The sequence below is a fragment of the Podarcis bocagei genome, assembly GCF_964188305.1.
Source record: "Podarcis bocagei genome assembly, chromosome: Z".
Classification (NCBI taxonomy): Eukaryota; Metazoa; Chordata; class Lepidosauria; order Squamata; family Lacertidae; genus Podarcis; species Podarcis bocagei.
In genome coordinates, this window is record NC_138140.1 from 53403538 (window position 1) to 53425636 (window position 22099).

At 46.7% G+C, this 22099-nt stretch overlaps 1 protein-coding gene across 8 annotated transcripts in view; it reads left to right on the forward strand.

The window, feature by feature from the left end:
* Positions 1 to 10356: 10356 nt before the first annotated feature.
* LOC308579422 (P2R1A-PPP2R2A-interacting phosphatase regulator 1-like) overlaps positions 10357 to 22099 on the forward strand; it is a gene marked incomplete at its 3' end in the record, with an annotated part of 34506 nt that continues 22763 nt past the window's right edge. For 4 of the 8 annotated variants that reach the window (XR_014004462.1, XR_014004463.1, XR_014004464.1 and 1 more), the window contains exons 1-4: positions 10364 to 10692; positions 16278 to 16356; positions 19933 to 19989; positions 21981 to 22024. Coding sequence is in view for 5 of the 8 variants with exons in the window: in XM_081180545.1 (XP_081036671.1) it covers positions 10586 to 10692; positions 16278 to 16356; positions 19933 to 19989; positions 21981 to 22024 (287 nt within the window). Of the gene's footprint in view, positions 10693 to 16277; positions 16357 to 19932; positions 19990 to 21980; positions 22025 to 22099 lie in introns of all 8 variants that reach the window. The other 4 variants (XM_081180548.1, XM_081180547.1, XM_081180546.1 and 1 more) reach the window with 3 other exon arrangements.

The window sequence follows — 22099 nt, forward strand, 5'->3', positions numbered from 1 at the left end:
GGAACATATTTGATAAAACTAAGTTTAGGATTTGCTGAAATAATTTTTGGAAACTGGGATGTAGAAAGGGGAGGTTTGGGGGAGTCAGAGAAGTGAGGGTTATGAAAAAAAGGATAGGAAATTATACATGTTTGTTTGTATTTTTATTGTTTGTATTGTTTATAAAAATTCTGTAAAACTAATAAAAAATATTTAAAAGAAAAGAAAAGAAAAATGTCGCCTTGGCTGTTGCTGTAACCTGCGCCTCCATGGAAAGGGAGGCGTCAAGGATTACACCCAAACTCTTAACGGAAGGCAATGGCACTAATTGGGCTCCCGCAAGAGAAGGGAGTTGGCCCCCCAAACTCATGTCGTCCCAATCCAGCCAGAGGACCTCTGTCTTCGAAGGATTTAGTTTCAATCGGCTCCCATGAAATCATCCAGCCACAGCTTCCAAGCATCTGGTCAGTGTGTTCGGGGCCGAGTCGCTGTGGCCATCCATCAGCAGATAGAGCTGAGTGTCATCAGCATATTGGTGACAGCCCAGCCCAAAGCTCCGGATAATCTGGGCAAGGGGGCGCATAAAGATGTTAAAAAGCATCGGGGAGAGGATTGCGCCCTGCAGCAGTCCACACACCAAGGAGTGGCGCGACGACATCTGCCTCCCTATCAGATTAGGCCCCCGAAACAGACATCGGACATGCCTGATCTATCAATCATCTGTCTATTTATCTAATCTATCATCTATCTAATCTATCTCTCAATCAATCATCTATCTATCTATCCTCTATCTTTCTCTATATCTATCTACCTATCTATCTATCCATCTATCAATCATCTATCTATCTAAATATCTACCTTATATCTATCAATCTGTCCATAAGGATCAGGCAATGCCCATGTCTGAGCTGCTGCTGCTGCTGCCGCCACTGCTGCCGGCCCAGCTGCTCTTTGGTGTCCGCCGCTGCCAGGCCAGGCCAGACACGCTCCCAGGGCCAGATTGATGTATAGGCTAATTAGGCTGAAGCCTAGGACCTCTAAATCTAGAGGGCCTTGCCAGTCTGCCTGCTCCCCAACACCGCAGTCTCCCCTCTCCCCAAATTGCAAACCCAAGACTTCAGGCAAGGGCAAGGGCGACTTGGGCCCAGCAACTATGGGACTCAGGGCTAGCCAGTGGGGCCCAATTTGAAGCTCTGAGGCCCAAGGTGGAATCTTAGAGATACAAATAAAATCCATCTAGATTGCCCTGGTGTGGGGGCCTCCTTCGGAGCAGGCCATGGGGCCCAATTTGGCCCCACTGCCTTAAGGCAGTGGGGGCAATAGTAGCGGAGCTTCATGCTCCAGCACCGGGGTGCGGAGAGCATGCGGGGTGGGGCTGGTGCACGTCCCAGGGTATGGTGCGGCACCTGTGGGAGTGTGGCACCCCACCGGGATCGCGCTGCCGAGGATGGTGTGCACCCCTGCACTCCTCTTCCTCCACCAGTGGGTGACAAACCTATGGCATGCACACCATTGACCCATCTGAGTGGAGGAAGCAGCAGCCGAGGAAGAGACCCCCGCCCCGCGCCCTCCACCAGTGTTTTCCGCTGGCGCGGCCGCTCCTCCACCAGCCATCTTTACTGTGGGGCCCTCAGACCTTATGGGGGGTCAGATTTTGAAAAATAAAAATAAAAATGAACAAATTTCTATGCCCCACAAATCACCCAGAGATGCATTTTCAATAGAAGCACACATTCTACTCATGTCAAAACCGTCCACGGGCCAGATTGAGAAGGTGATGGGGCCACATCCGGCCCCAGGGCCTTAGTTTGCCTACCCATGCACTAGGTCATTTTCACACATTCAGCAGTATTAAGTTGTGGGTGGACATAGCAGATGACACAGCGATTTCTCCAAAGCAGCTCTTGTTTAGAATCACAGAATCATAGAATCATAGAATCATAGAGTTGGAAGAGACCACAAGGGCCATCGAGTCCAACCCCCTGCCAAGCAGGAAACACCATCAGAGTTTATTCACAGGCCAGAACAGAACTGAACAGCAAACAGCTCAGCCGGCCTGCTTTTATAGGCAGCTGGCTGTCAACACTGTAACAACAACAGCCCAGGATTTCCTGCCTAAATTAACTGAAGTGGACCAGAGTGAAAACTATATACACAATACTCCTGGTGGCCAGGGGGAGAACTTCAGTACATAACAAGCAAAGCCCTTGAGAAACCAGTTCTAAGGTTTCTCGGGCTTTAGTTTGCCTACCCATGCGTAAACTACAGTAGGAGGATTCGGGTGGCGACATTGTCTCAATCCCTGAGCCTCTTGGGCAGGCTTCCTCAACCTCGGCCCTCCAGATGTTTTGGCCTACAACTCCCACGATCCATAGCTAGCAGGACCAGTGGTCAGGAATGATGGGAACTGTAGTCTCAAAATATCTGGAGGGACAAGGTTGAGGAAGCTTGCTCTTGGGCTTGCTGATCGGAAGGCCGGCGGTTCAAATCCCCGTGACGGGGTGAGCTCCTGTTGCTCGGTCCCTGCTCCTGCCAACGTCGCAGTTCGAAAGCACGTCAAAGTGCAAGTAGATAAATAGGTGCCGCTCCGGCAGGAAGGTAAACGGCGTTTTCATGCGCTGCTCTGGTTTCCATCACAGTGTCCCGTTGGGCCTGACGCAGTTTAGTCCTGCTGGCCACATGACGCAGAAAACCGTCTGTGGACAAATGCTGGCTCCCTTGGGCAAGGCTGGATTTCGAGGAAGAGCAGTCCTTGGCCCCTCCACTTGGGAGGCTCCTCCCAGCTCCCCACCCTCACAAGCAAAATTGAGTGACGCCAAGGGTGACGGTGATGGGTCTTTAAAATTCTGCAACTCTCAATTTCTCCTCTAAAGGACAGACGGTGTCATTGTTAAAAACTATGGTGATTTTTTAAAAAAGCATAAAAATAATACAGAGAAAGTTTTGCGGTAACTGAACTTTGTAAACCTTTTGCAGAATCAGCATTCATGTTAATGTTGTACAGTGGTACCTCTGGTTACGTACTTAATTCGTTCTGAAGGTCTGTTCTTAACCTGAAACTGTTCTTAACCTGAAGCACCACTTTAGCTAATGGGGCCTCCTGCTGCTGCTGCGCCGCCAGAGCCCGATTTCTGTTCTCATCCTGAAGCAAAAGTTCTTAACCTGAAGCACTATTTCTGGGTTAGCGGAGTCTGTAACTTGAAGCGTATGTAACCCAAGGTACCACTGTAATGTTATTCTTTAAAAAAACAACCTTGAGTTTACAAATTATATTGTGGCCCTTAATTCATTCTTTTGAGTCTTGAAAAACTCTCTCCTGAACAGTTAGTAACCACAAGGCTAAAAAATAGCTGCAATATTGCTTCCACATTAGAAAGGGCCATCTGATTTTTTTCCCTTGTATGTAATTTGATAAATGTCTGAATGAAACAGAGAGGGCTCTGCTGTAAGCCTATGGCTTTGTCTCACATACAGGTGAAAGTGCCAGAGTTTCAGGTCAATATCTTCTGGGTATGCTTCCATCAACCGTTCAACACCTTGCTGAATTTCTTGCTTAGATGCTGTCAAATTAGCAAGAATGGCAAACAATTGTGCAACGTCACACAGTACTTATTCTTTTTAAATTGTCTTCAAGTGCATCTAAGACTATATAGGAATAAAGCATGGGTAGGCAAACTAAGGCCCGGAAGCCAGATCCGGACCCATCGCCTTCTCAATCTGGCCGGCGGATGGTCTGGGAATCGGTGTGTTTTTACATGAGTAGAATGTGTGCTTTTATTTAAAGTGCATCTTTGGGTTATTTGTGGGGCATGGGAATTTGTTCTTTCTTTCTTTTTCCTTTCAAAATATAGTCCAGCCCCACACAAGGTCTGAGGGACAGTGGATCAATTTTTAAAGAAATGTTTTTTATTAACTTTATTTTCTCAAAATAAATATCAAATATCATTACTAAACTTACCTTTTCCATTTCCCCTCCCTCTCTATTGACTTCCCTCAACTACCATTTCTGATTTATTACATCCAACGATACATTCTGCTGTTTGAATGCAATGTACTTCTTGTTCTCTGTAACTAAAGTTGTAAATGCTCATTTAAATCCTGCCAGTGAGACCATTTCTTTTTGCTGTTTCTGCAATATATCGTGAAAGGTTCCCATTATTTTTCAAAGTCACTATTATCCCTTTCACGCAATTTTTCGTTAACTTTGCTAACTCTGCATAATTCACCAACTTTTCTTGCCATTGTGCTTTTGATGGGACTTCTCCGGTCTTCCAGTTTTGAGCTATTAACATTCTTGCAGCCATCGTAGCGTACATGAATAATGTCCTTTGTTTCTGTTATGTACTGAAGTTCTCACCCTGGGCCAGCAGGGGGATACTGTAGATCGTTATGCAAATAAGGGATCGAAAGTGACGTTCAGTGATTGGATAGTTTTAGAAAAGTTGTTACAATTATGTGTACTGGAGCTCTATATAAGCAGGCTGACTGAACCCTTCAGCTCAGTTCTTTTCTGGCCTGTGAATAAACAAGGGCTGTTTGAATAATCACTGTGTTGTCTGATATGTTCACCCACAACTAAACACTGGCGACGAAGGTGGGATCGATGGACATCAGAGCACAGCCAGATGCGGCCACCCTCTGAGCTGAGCTGAATCACTGAGCGAAAACAGAACCAATTCAGAGCTGACTGTTCTGGCTAGAGCACTGTGTTCCATCCATCACCCTTCACGCCGGCATTGGAATCATGGCTTCACTTGTGCCTCTACCACTGTTTGTGCCAGCCTCTGAATCATGGGACTCCTACCTCGCTCGGTTCGACTGCTACCTCCAAGCCAATGAACTGACAGAAGTATCACAGGAGAGGAAGTGGGGCCTATTCCTCAGCCTCAGTGGGCCTGAGGTGTTTGAGACGGCCCGAGCATTGCTTGCACCTGAAGCAGTCCAGGCAGCACTGTGGGACAAGGGTCTAAAAGGCAACTTGACTCTCACCGCGTACACCTGAGAGACTACCAGGGAAACGACATTCCCGTGGTAGGTGTTGGCCGGTTCCGGATTGCCTTCAAGGATTTTTCAGGCCTGCTCCGACTGGTGGTGGTCGAAGGTCAGTGGCCAAGCCTCCTAGGGCTAGACTGGTTTGATGCCCTCGGCCTGGAAGTCACCGGCATCAACTGCATCTCTAACGCAGAGACTGCGGGTTTGGTCAAAGAATTTGCTGAGGTTTTTGACGGCACTTTGGGGCAATATACAGGTACGCCCATCTCCTTTAGCCTTGATCCACAAGTTGCCCCCATCAAGCTAAAGCCTCACTGGGTTCCCTTTGCTTTCAAGGCTAAGGTGGACAAACAACTGGACAAGCTGATCGCGGTGTTTTGGAGCCGGTTGACCATGCCAAGTGGGAAACCCCATCGTCACGCCTGTCAAGCCGGACTGGTTGGTGAGAATCTGCGCCGACTACAAGTGCACGATCAACAAGGCACTTCAGCAGCACACTTACCCGGTTCCTGTTGTTCAACACCTGCAGCATTCCCTGGGTGAGGGTAAGGTCTTTGCTAAGCTGGACCTTGCCCAAGCCTATCAACAACTGCCCGTCGATGATGCCACCGGTGAAGCCCAGACGATCGTCACCCACTGAGGGGCATTCCGTTGCTGCCGTTGCAGTTCGGGGTGAGTGTGGCTAATGGCATCTTGCAAAGCCTTATGGAGCGTCTCCTGCAAGGGCTTCCGGGCGTGGTACCGTATTTTGACGACGTCTTGGTATCCGCAGACTCACACCAGCAGCTGTTTGAGCGCCTCCGCGTCGTGCTGACCAGGTATACCAGGAGGCCGGACTCAAGGTAAAGAGGGAGAAGTGCCAGATCGCCATTCCACAGGTGGAGTTCCTGGGCTATCTTATCGACGCTTCCGGCCTTCACCCGACCACATCCAAGATCCGTGCTATCCAGCAGGCCCCCATCCCAAAGAACAAGACGGAGTTGCAGGCGTTCCTGGGACTGCTGAACTTTTATAACATGTTCCTGCCCCACAAAGCCACGGTGGCTGAGCCTCTTCATCGACTCCTCAGCACGAAAATGCCTTGGTCCTGGGATCATCGGGAGATTGTGGCCTTCAACGCGGTCAAGGCTCACCTTTCATCAGACAGTGTGCTGGTACAGTACAGTGAAGCCAGGCCGCCTGCGACGCATCACCTTTTGGCATCGGCGCTGTCCTTAGTCACCGTTTTCCAGATGGAAGAGAAGCACCGCTCGCCTGCTTTTCCAGGACGCTATCTCCGACTGAACGGAATTACAGCCAGCTCAACAAGGAGGCACTGGCACTTGTGGCTGGAGCGAAGAGGTTCTACAGCAGGACTTTCGACCTCATCACCGACCACAAGCCGCTCCTGGGCCTCCTCGCCACGCATGCTGCGATGGACTGTTTTCCTGGCTGCCTACCACTACCGGCTCGTCCATCGCCCAGGGAAATCGATGGGCCATACCAACACCCTCAGCCGTTGCCCTCTTCCAGTGTTTGTGGAAGACCTGGCTCCTGCTTTATCGCTCCTCCTGATTGAGGATCTTCCGGCAGCACCTGTATCGGCTGCCACTGTGGCTTCCGCATCTGCCCAGGATCGCACCATCAGCCGTGTGCTCAACTGGGTGTGGAGGGGCCTTTTGCATCGGAGTTCCAGCCCTTCACAACCAGACAACACAAACTCTCGGCTCATCGTGGCTGTCTGCTGTGGGGAAACCGCGTTGTGATTCCCCAAAGACTCCGTCAACGCATCCTTGAGGCTCTGCATGTTGGCTACCCGGGAATCGTCAAAATGAAGGCGTTGGCTCGGTGTTACGTCTGGTGTCCTAACATGGACGATGCCATCACTTACTGGGTTTCCGCCTGTCAAGCGTTCCAAGAATCTAGGCCTGCGCCACCGGCAGCTAAGGGACACACCCGGGAGACGCCCAAGACACCCTGGTTGAGGGTGCACATCGATCTGGCCAGCCCCTTTCGCGGCCGGCCCTTTATGGTAGTGGTGGACACCTATTCCAAATGGCTGGAGGTGGCTTTGATGCCCTCCACCACTACCAAGGCGGTCATCCGGTGCTGTGAGGCCTCTTTGCAACGTATGGGTGTCCTGATGTCCTCATCTCAGGCACTTTTGAGTGATACCTTTTGGGACTGGGCATCCGCCATGCCCTAACAGCACCGTTTCATCCATCCAGCAACGGGCAAGCGGAGAGAATGGTGCGCTCGGCAAAAGAGGCACTGGCGCACTTGGAACAGGGAGACTGGCATGAGTGGGTTGCTGAATACTTGTTCGTGCAACACATCACCCCTCATGCAGCCACAGGGTGGAGTCCTGCCGAACTGCTTATGGGCTACCACCTCAGGTCTCTGCTCAACCGGCTGCACCCGGACTTTGCCATGGCCAAACCCCCTGGCTGTGCCAATGCGCCATGGTCATTTGTTCCAGGAAACCAGGTCTTTGCCCAGAACTTTGTGGGGGACATTCCTTGGGTGCCAGCCACAGTAGTGGGAGTCACTGGACCTCGCTCATACCAGGTGGCACTCGAAGACGGACGCTTGTGGCGCCGGCACATAGACCAGCTTAGGCGCAGGGTTGGGGACTTGAACACTACCGTGGTGCCCCCAACTGCGTTCATGGATCCAGAACAGACACTTACAGATGGTGAGGCTCCACCTACACCTCTCTCACAAACTGCAGACGTGGAGCCGAACCAAGCTGCTTCAGAGGGTTTGCCGGACTTCCCACAGACTCAGACCACTGCCGTGCCTGACATTCCGCCAACTCCACTTGCGGATGTTCCACCCACAGCAGCGGATCCAGGGGACTTGGTTTCAACACCACCTAGGGTCGCGCCACAGCCTCAGCAAGAATTGGGCAGCCCACCGGACCTGGGTACCGCTCCCCGGCAGTCTGGCAGAGTTTCCAAGCGCCCAACTTATTTAAAGGACTATGTTGTTGGACTTGTAATACTGTTGGTCTAATGGAAGTATGTGAAATGTAACCGATATGCTTTTGTGCCTAATTGAACCATTACGTGTAGTGCTGTATATAAGGAAACCATTACGATTGTAACTACAGTGGTGCCCCGCAAGACGAATGCCTCGCAAGACGGAAAACTCGCTAGACGAAAGAGTTTTCCATTTTGGAGGTGCTTCGCAAAACGAATCTCCTCTGGGCTTGCTTCGCAAAACGAAAATGTCTTGCGAGTTCCTGTGGGTTTTTTCCCCTCCCCCCCTTTTCTAAGCCGCTAAGCCACTTATCAGCTGATCCGATAAGCCGATAAGCCGCTAATAGCGCTAATAGCGCTAATCCGTCAATGGGCTTGCTTCGCAAGACGAAAAAACCACTAGACGAAGAGAATCACAGAACGGATTCTTTTCGTCTTGCTAGGCACCACTGTAACGCCTTATCTCGGTGGGGAGGAGTGTTATGTAATGAAGTTCTCACCCTGGGCCAGCAGGGGGATACTGTAGATAGTTATGCAAATAAGGGATCGAAAGTGACGTTCAGTGATTGGATAGTTTTAGAAAAGTTGTTACAATTATGTGTACTGGAGCTCTATATAAGCAGGCTGACTGACCCCTTCAGCTCAGTTCTGTTCTGGCCTGTGAATAAACAAGGGCTGTTTGAAGAATCGCTGTGTCGTCTGATATGTTTACCCACAACTTAACAGTTTATTTCGGCAGATCTTGTCCTAAAATACCAAACAAGAAAGCTTCTGCTGCAAATTCATATGTTCTGACTGTAGATCTTCTTTCCTTCCCCCCCTTTCCCATGCTTTATTGTCCATAATTGCATTGGTACATCAAAGACGTAGCTTGATTATTGCCCATCAATCAAACTCGTCGAAAATCAGAATCCAGCAAAAGAATGTTTCCACATTGGAAAAGTGACCGTGTTCATTCTAGGACAGGATGGATTCCAAAACCAGTTGAATATGCAGAGTTGTTGGACAATTTGTCGGGGGAAAAAATTAAACAAAACAAAACGCGTGTTAAAATATATATGAAAAATAATTGTTGCAGTCTAAACGCTGTTGTAGCATTTGAATAATATCTGTAATAGTTATTACAGATAAAAATAATACTATAATAATAATAATATAAATATTATAATAACTATGATAATGATAGCAACCTCTGCTTCAGAGTATCTGACAAATGATCCCCAGCGACAAAGTGAGTATTGCACACGAAAGCTCATACCTTGAAAGCTTATGTTTAATTGATCTTTAAGGTGCCACCGGAATTATTACAAAATATTTTTTCATCTTTCATCTTGTGATTTATTATCTGTAATAGGTGGTAGTAAGAATCAAGAACACAGATAATTAAATATTTATGTATACTTTTGGCTTTGATAACAACCTGACAAGTTTTGACAATCAGATAATAATGAATATGTGAAATATGGAGTGGATGGGAAGTGATATGTAAAGTAAGAAGATATTCTTTATTTTATTATATTAGATTTTTTCCCCTTTTAGTTGATTTGCTTTATAATTTTGTATTAATGGATGATAAGGAAGCTTTCTTTTATTTATTTCAATTGAGCATATAAAATTAAAAAAAGAAAAAAGAATATAAATCTTAGAAATATTTTTACCTCCCAAAGCATTTTATTTTAAAAATCCGATTTAAATTTAAAAAAATAGATTAAAAAAATCCGATTTATATGAAAATAAATAAATAAATCCGATTTTTTAAAAAATCAAAAGAAAGCATTGATTTTTATCCACCCTGATAATACATTTTTATTTGCTGCAAGTCACTTAGAGACCTTCAGGTGACAAGCGACTAATAATAATAATAATACCCGAAAAATAAAAGTCACGGGCAAAAGAGCGAACGGGGACTCGAACTCGTACTCCTGAAAAGGAATCATGACGCTTCCTCCACCGGCCCCTCCCTTCCACCGCAAAAGCCACTTTCTGGATTGGCCCGTTGTCATGGGGGACGTCAAAGTAAAGCAGCCAATCTGCGTTACCGCGCTTGCCCCGCCCTCAGTGGGCGGAGCGGCAAGGGACCGCAGCCGCGACGAAATCAAAAGGCTCGCCTTCCCTCGCCCGGGTTTTTTCCCTTTCCCCCCCGCCCTCTACTCCTCCTCCTTGGGAGGTGCTCCGGCCAGACGTACGCACGCGCAGAGGCCGACATGCGCAGGAGCAGAGGGGTGCATGCATGAAGGGCCGGCCCACCGTTTCCCTCCACTCCCAGCAGCCATCGCGCGCACACACCCGCATGCGCACTGCCTCCCGGCTGGCCCGCCTCCGCCTGAGGAGGCCCATCGACGCTGTGCTCCGGCGAGAAGGACGCACGCATGTGCAGGAGCAGCCCTTTCCTTCCCTCTCGCCCATGAGCCGGGCGATCCAGTACGCGTGCGCGCGCATGCGCAACGCCTACCGGCTGGCCGACCTCCGCCTGAGGAGGCGCTCCGACGCCGCTCCGGAGGCGAAGCTGAGGCGACGACGGGCAGGAGGAGCCGCCTCCCCCGGGCAAGCCCTCCGCGGGCGCTGCCATGCTCCTTCCGCCGCAGCTGGGAGGCCGGGCCTGAGGAGCCGCAGCCGAGCCGCCCTCGGTGAGCAGGCCCGCCGCCGCCGCCTCCATGGCCCAGGCCGAGAAGATGGAGCTGGACCTGGAGATGCCGCCGGCCGGGAGCGAGGGGGGCGGCCTGAGGCGCTCCAACAGCGCCCCGCTCATCCACGGGCTCAGGTGAGGCACGGGCCCTCCGTCGCGCGCGGGACCGGTGGTCGGGGATGGCAGGGTGAGGGGAGGGCAGGGGCACCTCCTCCTCTTGGGCTGGCCCTTGGCCACAGGAGGAATAATAACAATAATAAATAATTTTTATTTGTATCTCGTTCTCCCTGGCGGAGGCCAGGCTCGGGACGGCTAACATAGTAAAAACAACACAGTATGCATAAAAACAGACATCAGTTAATTATAATTGATCTTAAAATTAATTCAGACAAGTTATAACCTGGGCAGGTGGCAATTATCAGGTTGGAATTAAGAGAGTTTAACACTTGCTAGGACCAACTGTTTCCACTGGTTATTATTTTAAAAAGGACATTGGGGTCAGGAAGGGCAGAAAGGGGGCATCACCCCCGGAGGTAGCACCGCCCCTTGGCCCTCCAGCTGCTTTGGGACTACAATGTCCATCATCCCTAGGGATAATGGGAGTTGTAGTGCCCAAACAGCTGTAGGGCCAAGGGGATCAAGGCCATGCCTGATCTAGAGTAGTGGTGGCCCAACTTGGCCTGCCAGCTGCTTTGGGACTACAGTTCCCATCATCCCTGACCACTGGTCCTGTTAGCTAGGGGTGATGGGAGTTGTAGTCCCAAAACAGCTGGGGGGGCCAGGTTGTGCCATGCCTGCTTGAAATGAATGGGCGTACAGAGACTCAAAGAGACCAAGATCCATCATGCGCAACGAAGCCGAACTTAGGGTCGACGTGGGAATTATGAGACGTATAGGATGCCGAACTACCACACAGTCCCATGTGAATATTGTTTATAGGCACCTTGCCTGTATATATATGTGCAATGGAAGGCTTAAAAGCAGTTCTTGTGCCAGGTGAGCTGGGGGTTCCCCTGGAGGAAAAGCAGCGTGGATTTGATTTAAATCACTAGTCAGTAAGGTTTGATTTAAATCCATTTTTTACAGAAAGGTTTAACCTTGCTGGCATCCGCTTCGTATTGATAACCAGAAGACGATTGCATTTTTGGAAGAATAAATTTTCAGAGTTGTTTTCACAGTGACATCAGAAATGACCGATTTGGTTATATTATTAGAAATGCATAAACAGATAATGATGAAATTATTTTTATTTGGACACTGTACTCGATTGGAAGGAGAAAAATAATTTCCTTCATAACCATTTAAACCATGTATTCCACTATAACAATAACATGATAGCATATGGATCCATGTTTGTGAACCGACGTGGTTAAACAATTTTTTTTTAGTCAGAGTTTTAGCACACATGAGAAACTTTAAACAAATCCTTATTTCCTGATGAATAGCCTTTGGACTAGAATGTCACATAAATAGAAAACTATCTTTAGAAAGATTTTCCCTCCAGAAGCATTTTATTTTAAAAATCCGATTATTTTTTAAAAAGTGATTTAAATAAAAAAAAATCTAATTTTTATTCTTTACATCAGTGATGACCCAACTTGGCCCTTCAGCTTTTTTGGGCTACAACTCCCATCATCCCTAGCTAACAGGACCATTGGTCAGGGATGATGGAAATTGTAGTCCCAAAACAGTTGGAGGGTCAGGTTTGGCCATCACTGCTTTAAATCATAGATTTTAATCTACCCTGATATATATATATATATCTCGTATTTTTCATTCCATAAGACACGCCTAGTTTTTAGAAGAGGAAAACAAGAAAAAATACATTCTGAATCAAATGTTGTGCTAAACTACAGTGGTACCTCTGGTTAAGAACTTAATTTGTTCCAGAGGTCCGTTCTTAACCTAAAACTGTTCTTAACCTGAGGTACCACTTTAGCTAATGAGGCCTCCCGCTGCTGCTGCGCCACCGGAGCACAATTTCTCTTCTCATCCTGAAGCAAAATTCTTAACCCAAGGTACTATTTCTGGGTTCGTGGAGTATGTAATCTGAAGCGTCTGTAACCTGAAGCATCTGTAACCCAAGGTACCACTGTATATGAGCTTTCCACATTGAGTCCCTTAGATCTAGATTTATTATTTTAATAAAGCCAAAAGAAGTGGGACTTCTTGTTCATTGCAGAGAGCTCTGGGGGCTTTCATATGAGGGAGGAATCTGATTCAATTCCCATTTAAAGTCACACCTTCGTACACAACGCAAGGACCAAACCACAGCTGCCCTTCAAATTTCACACTTCTGCAAAGGAAGGCACTATTGTCCCAGCAAGACCAGTGGCGGGGGGAGGGTCTTGTGTGGCGGCACGTCGCCTGCGGGGACGTGGGATGTCGCTCATGCGATCGTCGTCCCAAGGGGGTGGCATGTGTGCGCGCGTGCCCATCCCAATGGGGCAGCCAAGCACAGGGGCAGACGTATTACACGGCTCCTGCTGTGTTTGCTTTGCACCCGTGTAAGTGGCTCCTTTCCTGCTTTGCAGCTTAAAAGCGAGCTGCGGAGGAGGGATGGACAGGAGCCATGCCTCGCATCTGTTCCGCCTCCGCGCAGCATTCGCTTCATAAGACGCACGGACACTTCCCCTTTTTAGGGGGGAAAAGGGCGTCATGGAGCGAAAAACACAGCATGTGCAATGGAATGCTTAAAAGCGGATTTATGTGCCAGGTCTACTGAGGGTTCCCCTGGAGAAAAGAGAGTTTTTAAGCTGTTAGCCTGACTCGCTAGGGAAGGTCTGCTCAGCACACAGGCTCTGGTGGTACGAGGGTCCTCTCTCACCTTCTAGCCATGGGGTATGCAAGTTTCGCACAATGAAATTTGGAAAAAAACACCCCTGTGTATGTCGAAAGAGAGAGAGGTTTGAGGAATGTAAATTTGCTTCGCAATGTTTTTATCCTCTGGACTACTTGCATCAGTGTTTAAAGCGGGGGTCAGGAAACTTTTTCAGCAGGAGACCGGTCCACTGTCCCTCAGACCTGACCCTCCTATGCCCCACAGATTACCCAGAAATGCATTTTAAATAAAAGGGCACATTCTACTAATGTAAAAACACGCTGATTCCTGGACCATCTGCGGGCTGGATTGAGAAGGCGATTGGGCCGGATCCAGCCCCTGGGCCTTAGTTTGCCTACCCATGGTTTAAAGCAGGCATGGCCAAACTTGGCCCTCCAGCAGTTTTGAGACTACAATTCCCATCATCCATGACCTCTTGTCCTGTTAGTTAGGGATGATGGGATTTGTAGTCCCAAAACAGCTTTAGGGCCAAGTTTGGCCATGCCTGCTTTAAAGCATACAGTTACAGATAGGTAGCCGTGTTGGTCTGCCATAGTCAAAATAAAAAAATTCCTTCCAGTAGCACCTTAAAGACCAACTAAGTTAGTTCTTGGTATGAGCTTTCGTGTGCAAGCACACGAAACACTGTGTATCTGAAGAAGTGTGCGTGCACACGAAAGCTCATACCAAGAACTAACTTAGTTGGTCTTTAAGGTGCTACTGGAAGGAATTTTTTTATTTTGATTAAAGCATACAGTTAAAGTACAAATACAGTGGTACCTCTGTTTACAATTCGTTCCAGAGGTCTGTTCTTAACCTGAAACCGTTTTTAACCTGAGGTACCACTTTAGCTAATGGGGACTCCTGCTGCCGCCGCATGATTTCTGTTCTCATCCTGAAGCAAAGTTCTTAACCCGAGGTACTATTTCTGGGTTAGCAGAGTCTGTAACCTGCAGCGTCTGTAACCAGAAGCATCTGTAACCCAAGGTACCACTGTAAAGGATCTGGAGAGGACATTGGAATGTTGTTCTACTTTACGCTACCTAAGGTCACAGGGAACTGGTATCCTATAGACCAGTGATGGCCAGACGTAGCCCTCCAGCTGTTTTGGGACTACAACTCCCATCATCCCTCGCTAACATGACCAGTGGTCAGGGATGATGGGCATTGTAGTCCCAAAACAGCTGGAGTGCCGAGTTTGGCTACCACAGCTATAGACGTCTGTTACAAAGGGCAATTAACCTGTATATCAGTGGGGCTTCTGTTGTTTTGTTGGCATCCATCTGTCTTGGAAGAGAATGGAGGATTGCACCTGTGGAATGGCCTTCATAGTAGTTTCAGACGGACGGCTTCTTGTCTCACAGCTCATACTCTTAGCCAACGTACTGCTATTCCATTAATAATTAATAATACTAACAATTTATTATTTATACACCCCATGCCCCCCAATCTGGCTGGGTTCCCCCAGCCTCTCTGGGTGGCTTCCAACCGAATATTAAAAACACAAGACAGCATCAAACATTAAGAAACTTCCCTAAACAGGGCTGCCTTCAGATATCTTTTAAAAGTCAGATTGTTGCTTATTGCCTTGATATCAGCTGGGAGGGCATTCCACAAGGCAGACGCCACCACTCAGAAGGCCATTTGCCTGGTTCCCTGTAACCTCGCTTCTCGCAGGGAGGGAACCAATGGGAGCCAATGCAGGTCACTCAGGACCAGACCAGTGTTATGTGATCTTGGTGGCCACTCCCAGTCCCCAGTCTGGCTGCTGTATTCTGAATTAATTGCAGTTTCCAAGTCACCTTCAAAGGCAGCCCCACGTAGAGCGCATGGCAGTAGTTCATTTCCTAAGTTAGATGGGTTCAACACAAAGTTTCTTCAGTCCCTATTACAGGTCCCAAACTGTGTCCCAAATTCAATTCTTGGAAACAGGTGGGTTGCCCTGAGATACAGGCGCTCTTGTTGAAAGTACTGAGATCTTTCTCAGTACTTGGCCTGGGGGAGGGATTACTTCTACATTTAACCAACAAGGAGTTTATCAGCCCATGGCTGAAAACTATGGCCAGAAAATCCAGGAAAGCTATGATACCGCCCTTGAATCCGTGAGGCAAAGATTTTGGGACATTTCACATAGCGACCTGCAATCCCGATCTTATGTAATTTGTAGCCCAGTCGCAGCTGGAATCCAATACAGGTATGAATTTCAGATATCCTCATATCTTAGGAACCTGTCCGTACCAACATATTAGTGTTTATTTACCAAGCCAGACTAAATGTATTTCCATCAGAAGTGCTGAATGGTAGATTGAGAGGCATCCCTTATCAGAACTGGCTTTGTTTATGTTCTCAGGACATCAATTGCATGAAGCATATTTTACTGCGATGTGGGCAGTACAAGCAAGCAAGGGACAAACTGATCAAACCCCTTCTGGCAAATCTGTCGGGAAAATCTGAAGCGTCCCATATTAAACATCTTTTGGAGGACAGGTCCAATGATATTGCACTGGCTGTGGCAAAGTTTCTTTCGGAAGTTAAAAGAAACAAAGATCTTCATGCTTGAGACATAACAAAATGACCGCTTCGGTTTCTCTTTCTTTTGTGGTTGGCTGTCATAACTGTATTTTGTCCTGAAATTGTTCAATGGGTCTTTGGACCGCAATAAAGGTTGATGATGCAGGGCAGCAGTGTGGCCAGGATTCAGAGTGCCACAGGTGATATTGTGCTAGCTCTGCATGGGAGCTACGTATTTATATAGAGCCAGCAATATACGTGGCACATTTCCGAACAAACCAAGCAGCCTCTTCCAAAGTTGATAGTCTACATTCAGATGGGAGAGAAAAGTGTGGGAAGGGAAGGATAGTCACCTGCATAACGTAATAGACGCTTTCGCTTCTTTCAGTGATAATTCCCAGGTCTTCCAGCCGCACGTCTTGCGCACCCGCCGGAACAGCACAACGGTCGTGAACCGGCACAGCATGGTAAGCACTGGGGAGATCCAAAGAGCTTTCGAACTCCAGCGGTTTGTGGAAGATGGAGGCTGTGCGGGAGACTGACTGACAGGCGGCGGAGGCCCTGTTGCATTTTGATCAAAGCTGAATTGGTTGCTGGAGGGCCGAGTTTGCCTATGCCTGCTTTAATGCTACTGTTAACTCCAGATAATAAAGGTAAAGGTACTCCTGCCCGTACGGGCCAGTCGTGACCAACTCTGGGGTTGCGCGCCCATCTCGTTTAAGAGGCCGGGGGTCAGCGCTGTCTGAGGACACTTCCGGGTCACGTGGCCAGCGTGACGAAGCTGCTCTGGCGAACCAGCACCAGCGCCACACATGGAAACGCCATTTACCTTCCCGCTATAAAGCGGTACCTATTTATCTACTCGCACTTAAGGGTGCTTTCGAACTGCTAGGTGGGCAGGAGCTGGGACCGAATGACGGGAGCTCACCCCGCCGCGGGGATTCGAACCGCTGACCATACGATCGCCAAGTCCTAGGCGCTGAGGTTTTACCCACAGTGCCACCCGCGTCCCAACTCCAGATAACAAACCAGAATAAACCAGATTTCCATGTCACAGTTGATGTGTGTGCTGTACTATCCAATCCAAGCCATTTAAACTTGGCCCTCCAGATGTTTTGGGACTACAATGCCCATTAGCCCTAGCTAACAGGACCAGTGGTCAGGGATGATGGGAATTGTAGTCCCCAAACAGTTGGAGGGCCAAGTTTGGGGATGCTTGCTCTAATATGACTCTCCTACCAAGGAGTTAACACTCTCGTGTCCAGATTGTGCTCTGGAGCATGCACACACACACACACACACACACACACGTGTGTGTGTGTGTGCGCGCGCGCGCGCGCAAGTTCTCTCTGGTGTCTCTTAATGAGCTGTATATGTCTGTATATAATACAGTGTTGTGGGGCATGCTTCCTGACTATATTACGTGGAAATTAATTAAATTCCTCTGGGTTGACTCTCCTCTTTACTTCTTGGGTACTCAGGCTTCTTTTCTGATCCAGACATCGTTTTTTTACAATCGCTGCCATTTGCACATCTCAGTTTCCCACCAGGGCAGAACTCCAACTCGAGGCCAGGCTTCCCATCGCGCCCAACGTAATCACACAAATAGAAACTGCAAATAGAAATATGCCCTGCCAGCCCACTGAGAAACTCTGCTCTGGAGCGTAGCTATTCATGACATATCTCAAGATTGAAGTTGTTGAGATTTTTTTACGGTTTTGGCCCAAAGCTGTTGAGCTTCTTTTAGGATTTTTAGGATTTTATCCCAAAGTTGTAGAGCTTTTTTTAGGCTTGATGCTGCTGAGTGCTGAGCTTTTCTTACGTTTTTGCCCCAAAGCTGTTGAGCTTCTTTTAGGATTCAAGTTGTTGAGCTTTTTTTAGGGTTGGAATTGTTGAGCATGCAGTAAACTTTATTTCCTCTTTCTATAACTTTTTGCAAGATGAGAAACTTGCAATTTTCTGTTTTGCAAAGAGGCAAGCTGATAACATTTTCAATGGCAGGGATTAATTCAGCTAATTTTGCCCCGAGATTGAATTAGCTTTAGTATCAGTCTCTGCATGCTAGGCTAAAGTGTCAATCATCTCCACCAGATGAACCAGCAAAGATGAGAAAAATAAGTTTTGCACCTGAAATTTCACATATAAATAATGCTTCAACTCTTCTTAGCCACCAATGAAGGTGTTTTCAGGTTCTATTGTTGTTAAAATATTCAGAGTAATATTACCTTCCTTTGCAACAGATTTATATGATGGAGTTTGACTGCATCTGCATGAGAGAAACTGTCATTCCTCTTTCCTTTTAAGAAGAATGAATATTCTTTCAATGCTATAAAAATAAGGAGTTTTCAGGGCCACCTGCCTTGGAGTAGAGGCTGAGTGGTAGTATATTTCTCCTACATTAAAATGGGTGGAATGCATATCTACCATAATCCATAGTCCTTGGGAGGTTACAGCTGTGGAAATATTAGTGTTCTTCAGGGTGGATTTGATTTAAATCATGATTTAAACCACTAGTAAGTAAGACTTGATTTAAATCATTTTTTTACAGAAAGGTTTAATCTTGCTGGCATCCTCTTCATATCGAGAACCAGAGGAAGGTTTCCTTTTTGGAATCTTAAATTTTCAGTCATTTTTACAGTCACATCAGAAATGACTGATTGGTTCTACTATCAGAAATAAACAGATCATTGTTTCTGTTTGGACAACTTTTCTGCTGTACTTGATTGGAAGGAGAAAAATAATCATTTCCTTCATAACAATTTAAACCATATATTTTACTAAAACAATAGCATAGTACATGGATCCATGTTTGTTAACTGATGTGGTTAAACTATTAGAAATACATTGAAAGATAATGATGAAATGATGGTGAGGTTTAATAAGTTAACTGTTTATATTTGGACAACATTTCTGCTGTACTTGATTAGAAGGAGAAAAATAATCATTTCCTTCATATTTCACTAAAATAAGAACATGATAGCATATGGACCCATGCTTGTAAACCATGCTTATGGTTAAATTTTTAATATTAAAAAAACTTCGAGTTTTAGCACACATAAAAACTTTAAACCAGGGGTCAGCAAACTTTTTCAGGAGGGGGCCAGTCCACTCTCCCTCAGACCTTGTTAGGGGCCGGACCCACCGCCTCCCAAAAGCACCCCCTCTGGAATGCCCCCCCCCCCGCTTATGCCACTCACGCCACAGCCACTGGCGCTGCCCCATCTTCGGCAGCGTCGGCGTCCCCTGTCTTGGCGGAGTACAGAGGCCATGCCGCTGGCTTGGTGGTGGAGGCAGCCTCCACGCCGCTGCCGCTTCCTTCCCACTCGGCCGCTTCCTCCTGCTCAAGGGGCGTCGCGGAAGTCAGTTTCCGCGTGGTGAGGCCTCTGCACCGCGCCTGTTTAGCACGGGGACTGACCAAGTGGGCGGTAGGGTCCTGCAAGGTTTGTGGGCCGGATTAATGAGCCCAGTGGGCCATATCCAGCCCGCGGGCCTTAGTTTGACGACCTCTGCTTTAAACAAACCTTCTTTCCTGATGAACAGCCTTTGGACTAGAATGTCACTTAAATAGAAAACTATCTTTAGAAAGACTTTTCCTCCAAAAGCGTTTTATTTTCCAAATCCGATTTTCCGAAATTTTCTGTGTATAAGATGCCCCCATGTATAAGACATCCCCCCCCCATGGGGGACTCCAAATTAAGAAAACACCCCTCAGCACTACCCATGTATAAGATGAGCCCCAATTTTAAACCTATTTTTGGGGTAAAACCCCCCCAAAAGACACGGAAAAATACGGTAAATTTAAAAAAAAATCCAATTTAAAATTTAAAAATCTGTTTTTTGTGGTTTTTTTTAAAAAAATATAGTTGATTTTTATCCACCTTGGTGTTATTACTATACAAGTTCCATGGGCAGTTTTTATTAACAGCTCATCTTTCCGTCTTTACAAAGTGGCGTGCCAGGTTCTTGATTGAGTGTCGGTTTTCAGCCCAGCCAAAGAAAGGTAACATCTGAAAGGTCTGTGCCTTCTTCCTTCTCTCCTGCAGCTGATCTCTTCCTCTACAATTCGTATCCCCAGCAGCCGACTCCATCAGATCAGAAGGGTAAGCAACATTTCACTTTTATGGGCACTGTCATTAAAGTACAAACATATATAAAAGTTCTTTGGAGTTGGTCTCTCAATAATATCTCGGTTCTTTGAAGAAAACAGTTGTCTTGTGTGCTCCACTCCCAAAACCAAGCTCTATTTTTTTTCCTTCCTAAAAGGAAAAAACTCTGGGTTTCTTAGCTAAATTTTTCTAGCTTCCACATATGGTTGTTAGAATTGGGGTCTCCATGACCCTATTCCACCTCTCCCTAATTTTCAGAAGCGCAGATTTTTCCATGTATAAGACTAGGGTTTCCCGTGAAAAGATAATGTTCAGAATTTGGGGGGTGTCTTATACTTGGGGGCGTCTTATAGACGAAAAAATACGGCAGTTAAATGCAACTTAAGGGCAAGTTCTTGTTTGCAGGTCTGGGGTCCCACAGTGTGCATTTAACCCAGGCATAGGCAAACTCTGCCCTCCGGATGTTTTGGGACTACAATTCCCATCATCCCTGACCGCTGGTCCTGCTAGCTAGGGATGGTGGGAGTTGTAGTCCCCAAACACTGGAGGGCTGAGTTTGGCTGTGCCTGATTTAACCTTTGGCTATTGCTAATTGGAATCCTCCTACTTGCATTCTAGAAGCTGAGCTATATCATCATCATCATCATCATCATCATCATCATCATACTCTTGTTTAGAACCCAGTATAATGGTCTCTATATAATCTTGGACTGGAGCTTTTGTTGGGGGTGTTGTTGCTGTTAATATTTTGTACTGTATCTTTATTTGGAATCTTACATTTGACATGGAAATTGTTCTATTTGGTTATGTACTATTGGATGTTTTCTTTATTGTATGTGACTACTTTTCTGTATAGTTACGTATTTTTTATAGTATGTTGTAAGCCTTGAGCATGACTTTAACTTTGGAAACTCAATAAGCACATGAGATGTAACTGGCTGTGTTCTTAGATAAATAAGGTATACTATTCATAGAATCAAATTGTAAATTTCAACAGAAGTAACTCATAAAATTCAACAAACGAACAAAGCAGAAGACCCAGTGGATCAGATCATTCTATAGTCAGTTCATGCATAAGGTCCATTCGTGTAATGATATTGTATTTATTTGCATTACTTAGAGTTTTAACTACTGATGAAGCCCAGGACGGCAAAACAAGGCCAATATTCCGGAAATCCTTGTCTTAGACTCTGTGAAAGGATTTTATGGAACTGTAACAACCTTTCATGTGGATGGTTTGGACTTTATGAACAGACAGGTGGAATAGACACCATTACACGTACCATTACACGTACAAAACCCACACATATGTACATTAGTGACAGAGGTGACCTCTGCTCTTTTTAAGCAGCATTTGAACACAGTTTGGCATGGAGTCTACTAGTTTCGAACAGTCCCTGTAGATCAGGGGTCAGCAAACTTTTTCAGCATGGGCCTCGTCCACTGTCACACACACCTTGTGGGGGGCCAGACTATATTTTGAAGAAATAAAAATGAATGAATTCCTATGCCCCACAAATAACCCAGAGATGCATTTTAAATAAATGGACACATTCTACTCATGTCAAAACACCAGGCAGGCTCCACAAATAACCCAGAGATGCACTTTAAATAAATGGACACATTCTACTCATGTCAAAATATGCTGATTCCAGGACCGTCTCCGGGCTGGATTGAGAAGGCCAATGGGCCGGATTTGGCCAGCGGGCCTTAGATTGCCTACCCATGATATAGGATATATTAGATTCTGCTGATATAGGACAGGCCTAGGCCAACTCGGCCCTTCAGATGTTTTGGGACTACAATGCCCATCCTCCCTGACCACTGGTCCTGTTAGCTAGAGATGATGGGAGTTGTAGTCCCAAAACAGCTTGAGGGCTGAGTCGGCCGATGCCTGATCGGTTGATATGTGGTTGATATAGGAAATGATAATTTTGCGGAGCAGGAAGTCGTTGAGAACTAAGCTGTGAATTCTTGTACTCCAGGAGGAAGGAGTGGATTTGATGAACAGAGAAGCGGCGCATGAAAGGTAGGTGCAACTGAACTGCTGTTTTTTAAAAAAGCAGATACTGTGTTCTCTTGTCGCCACTGATGAGCCTTTTTG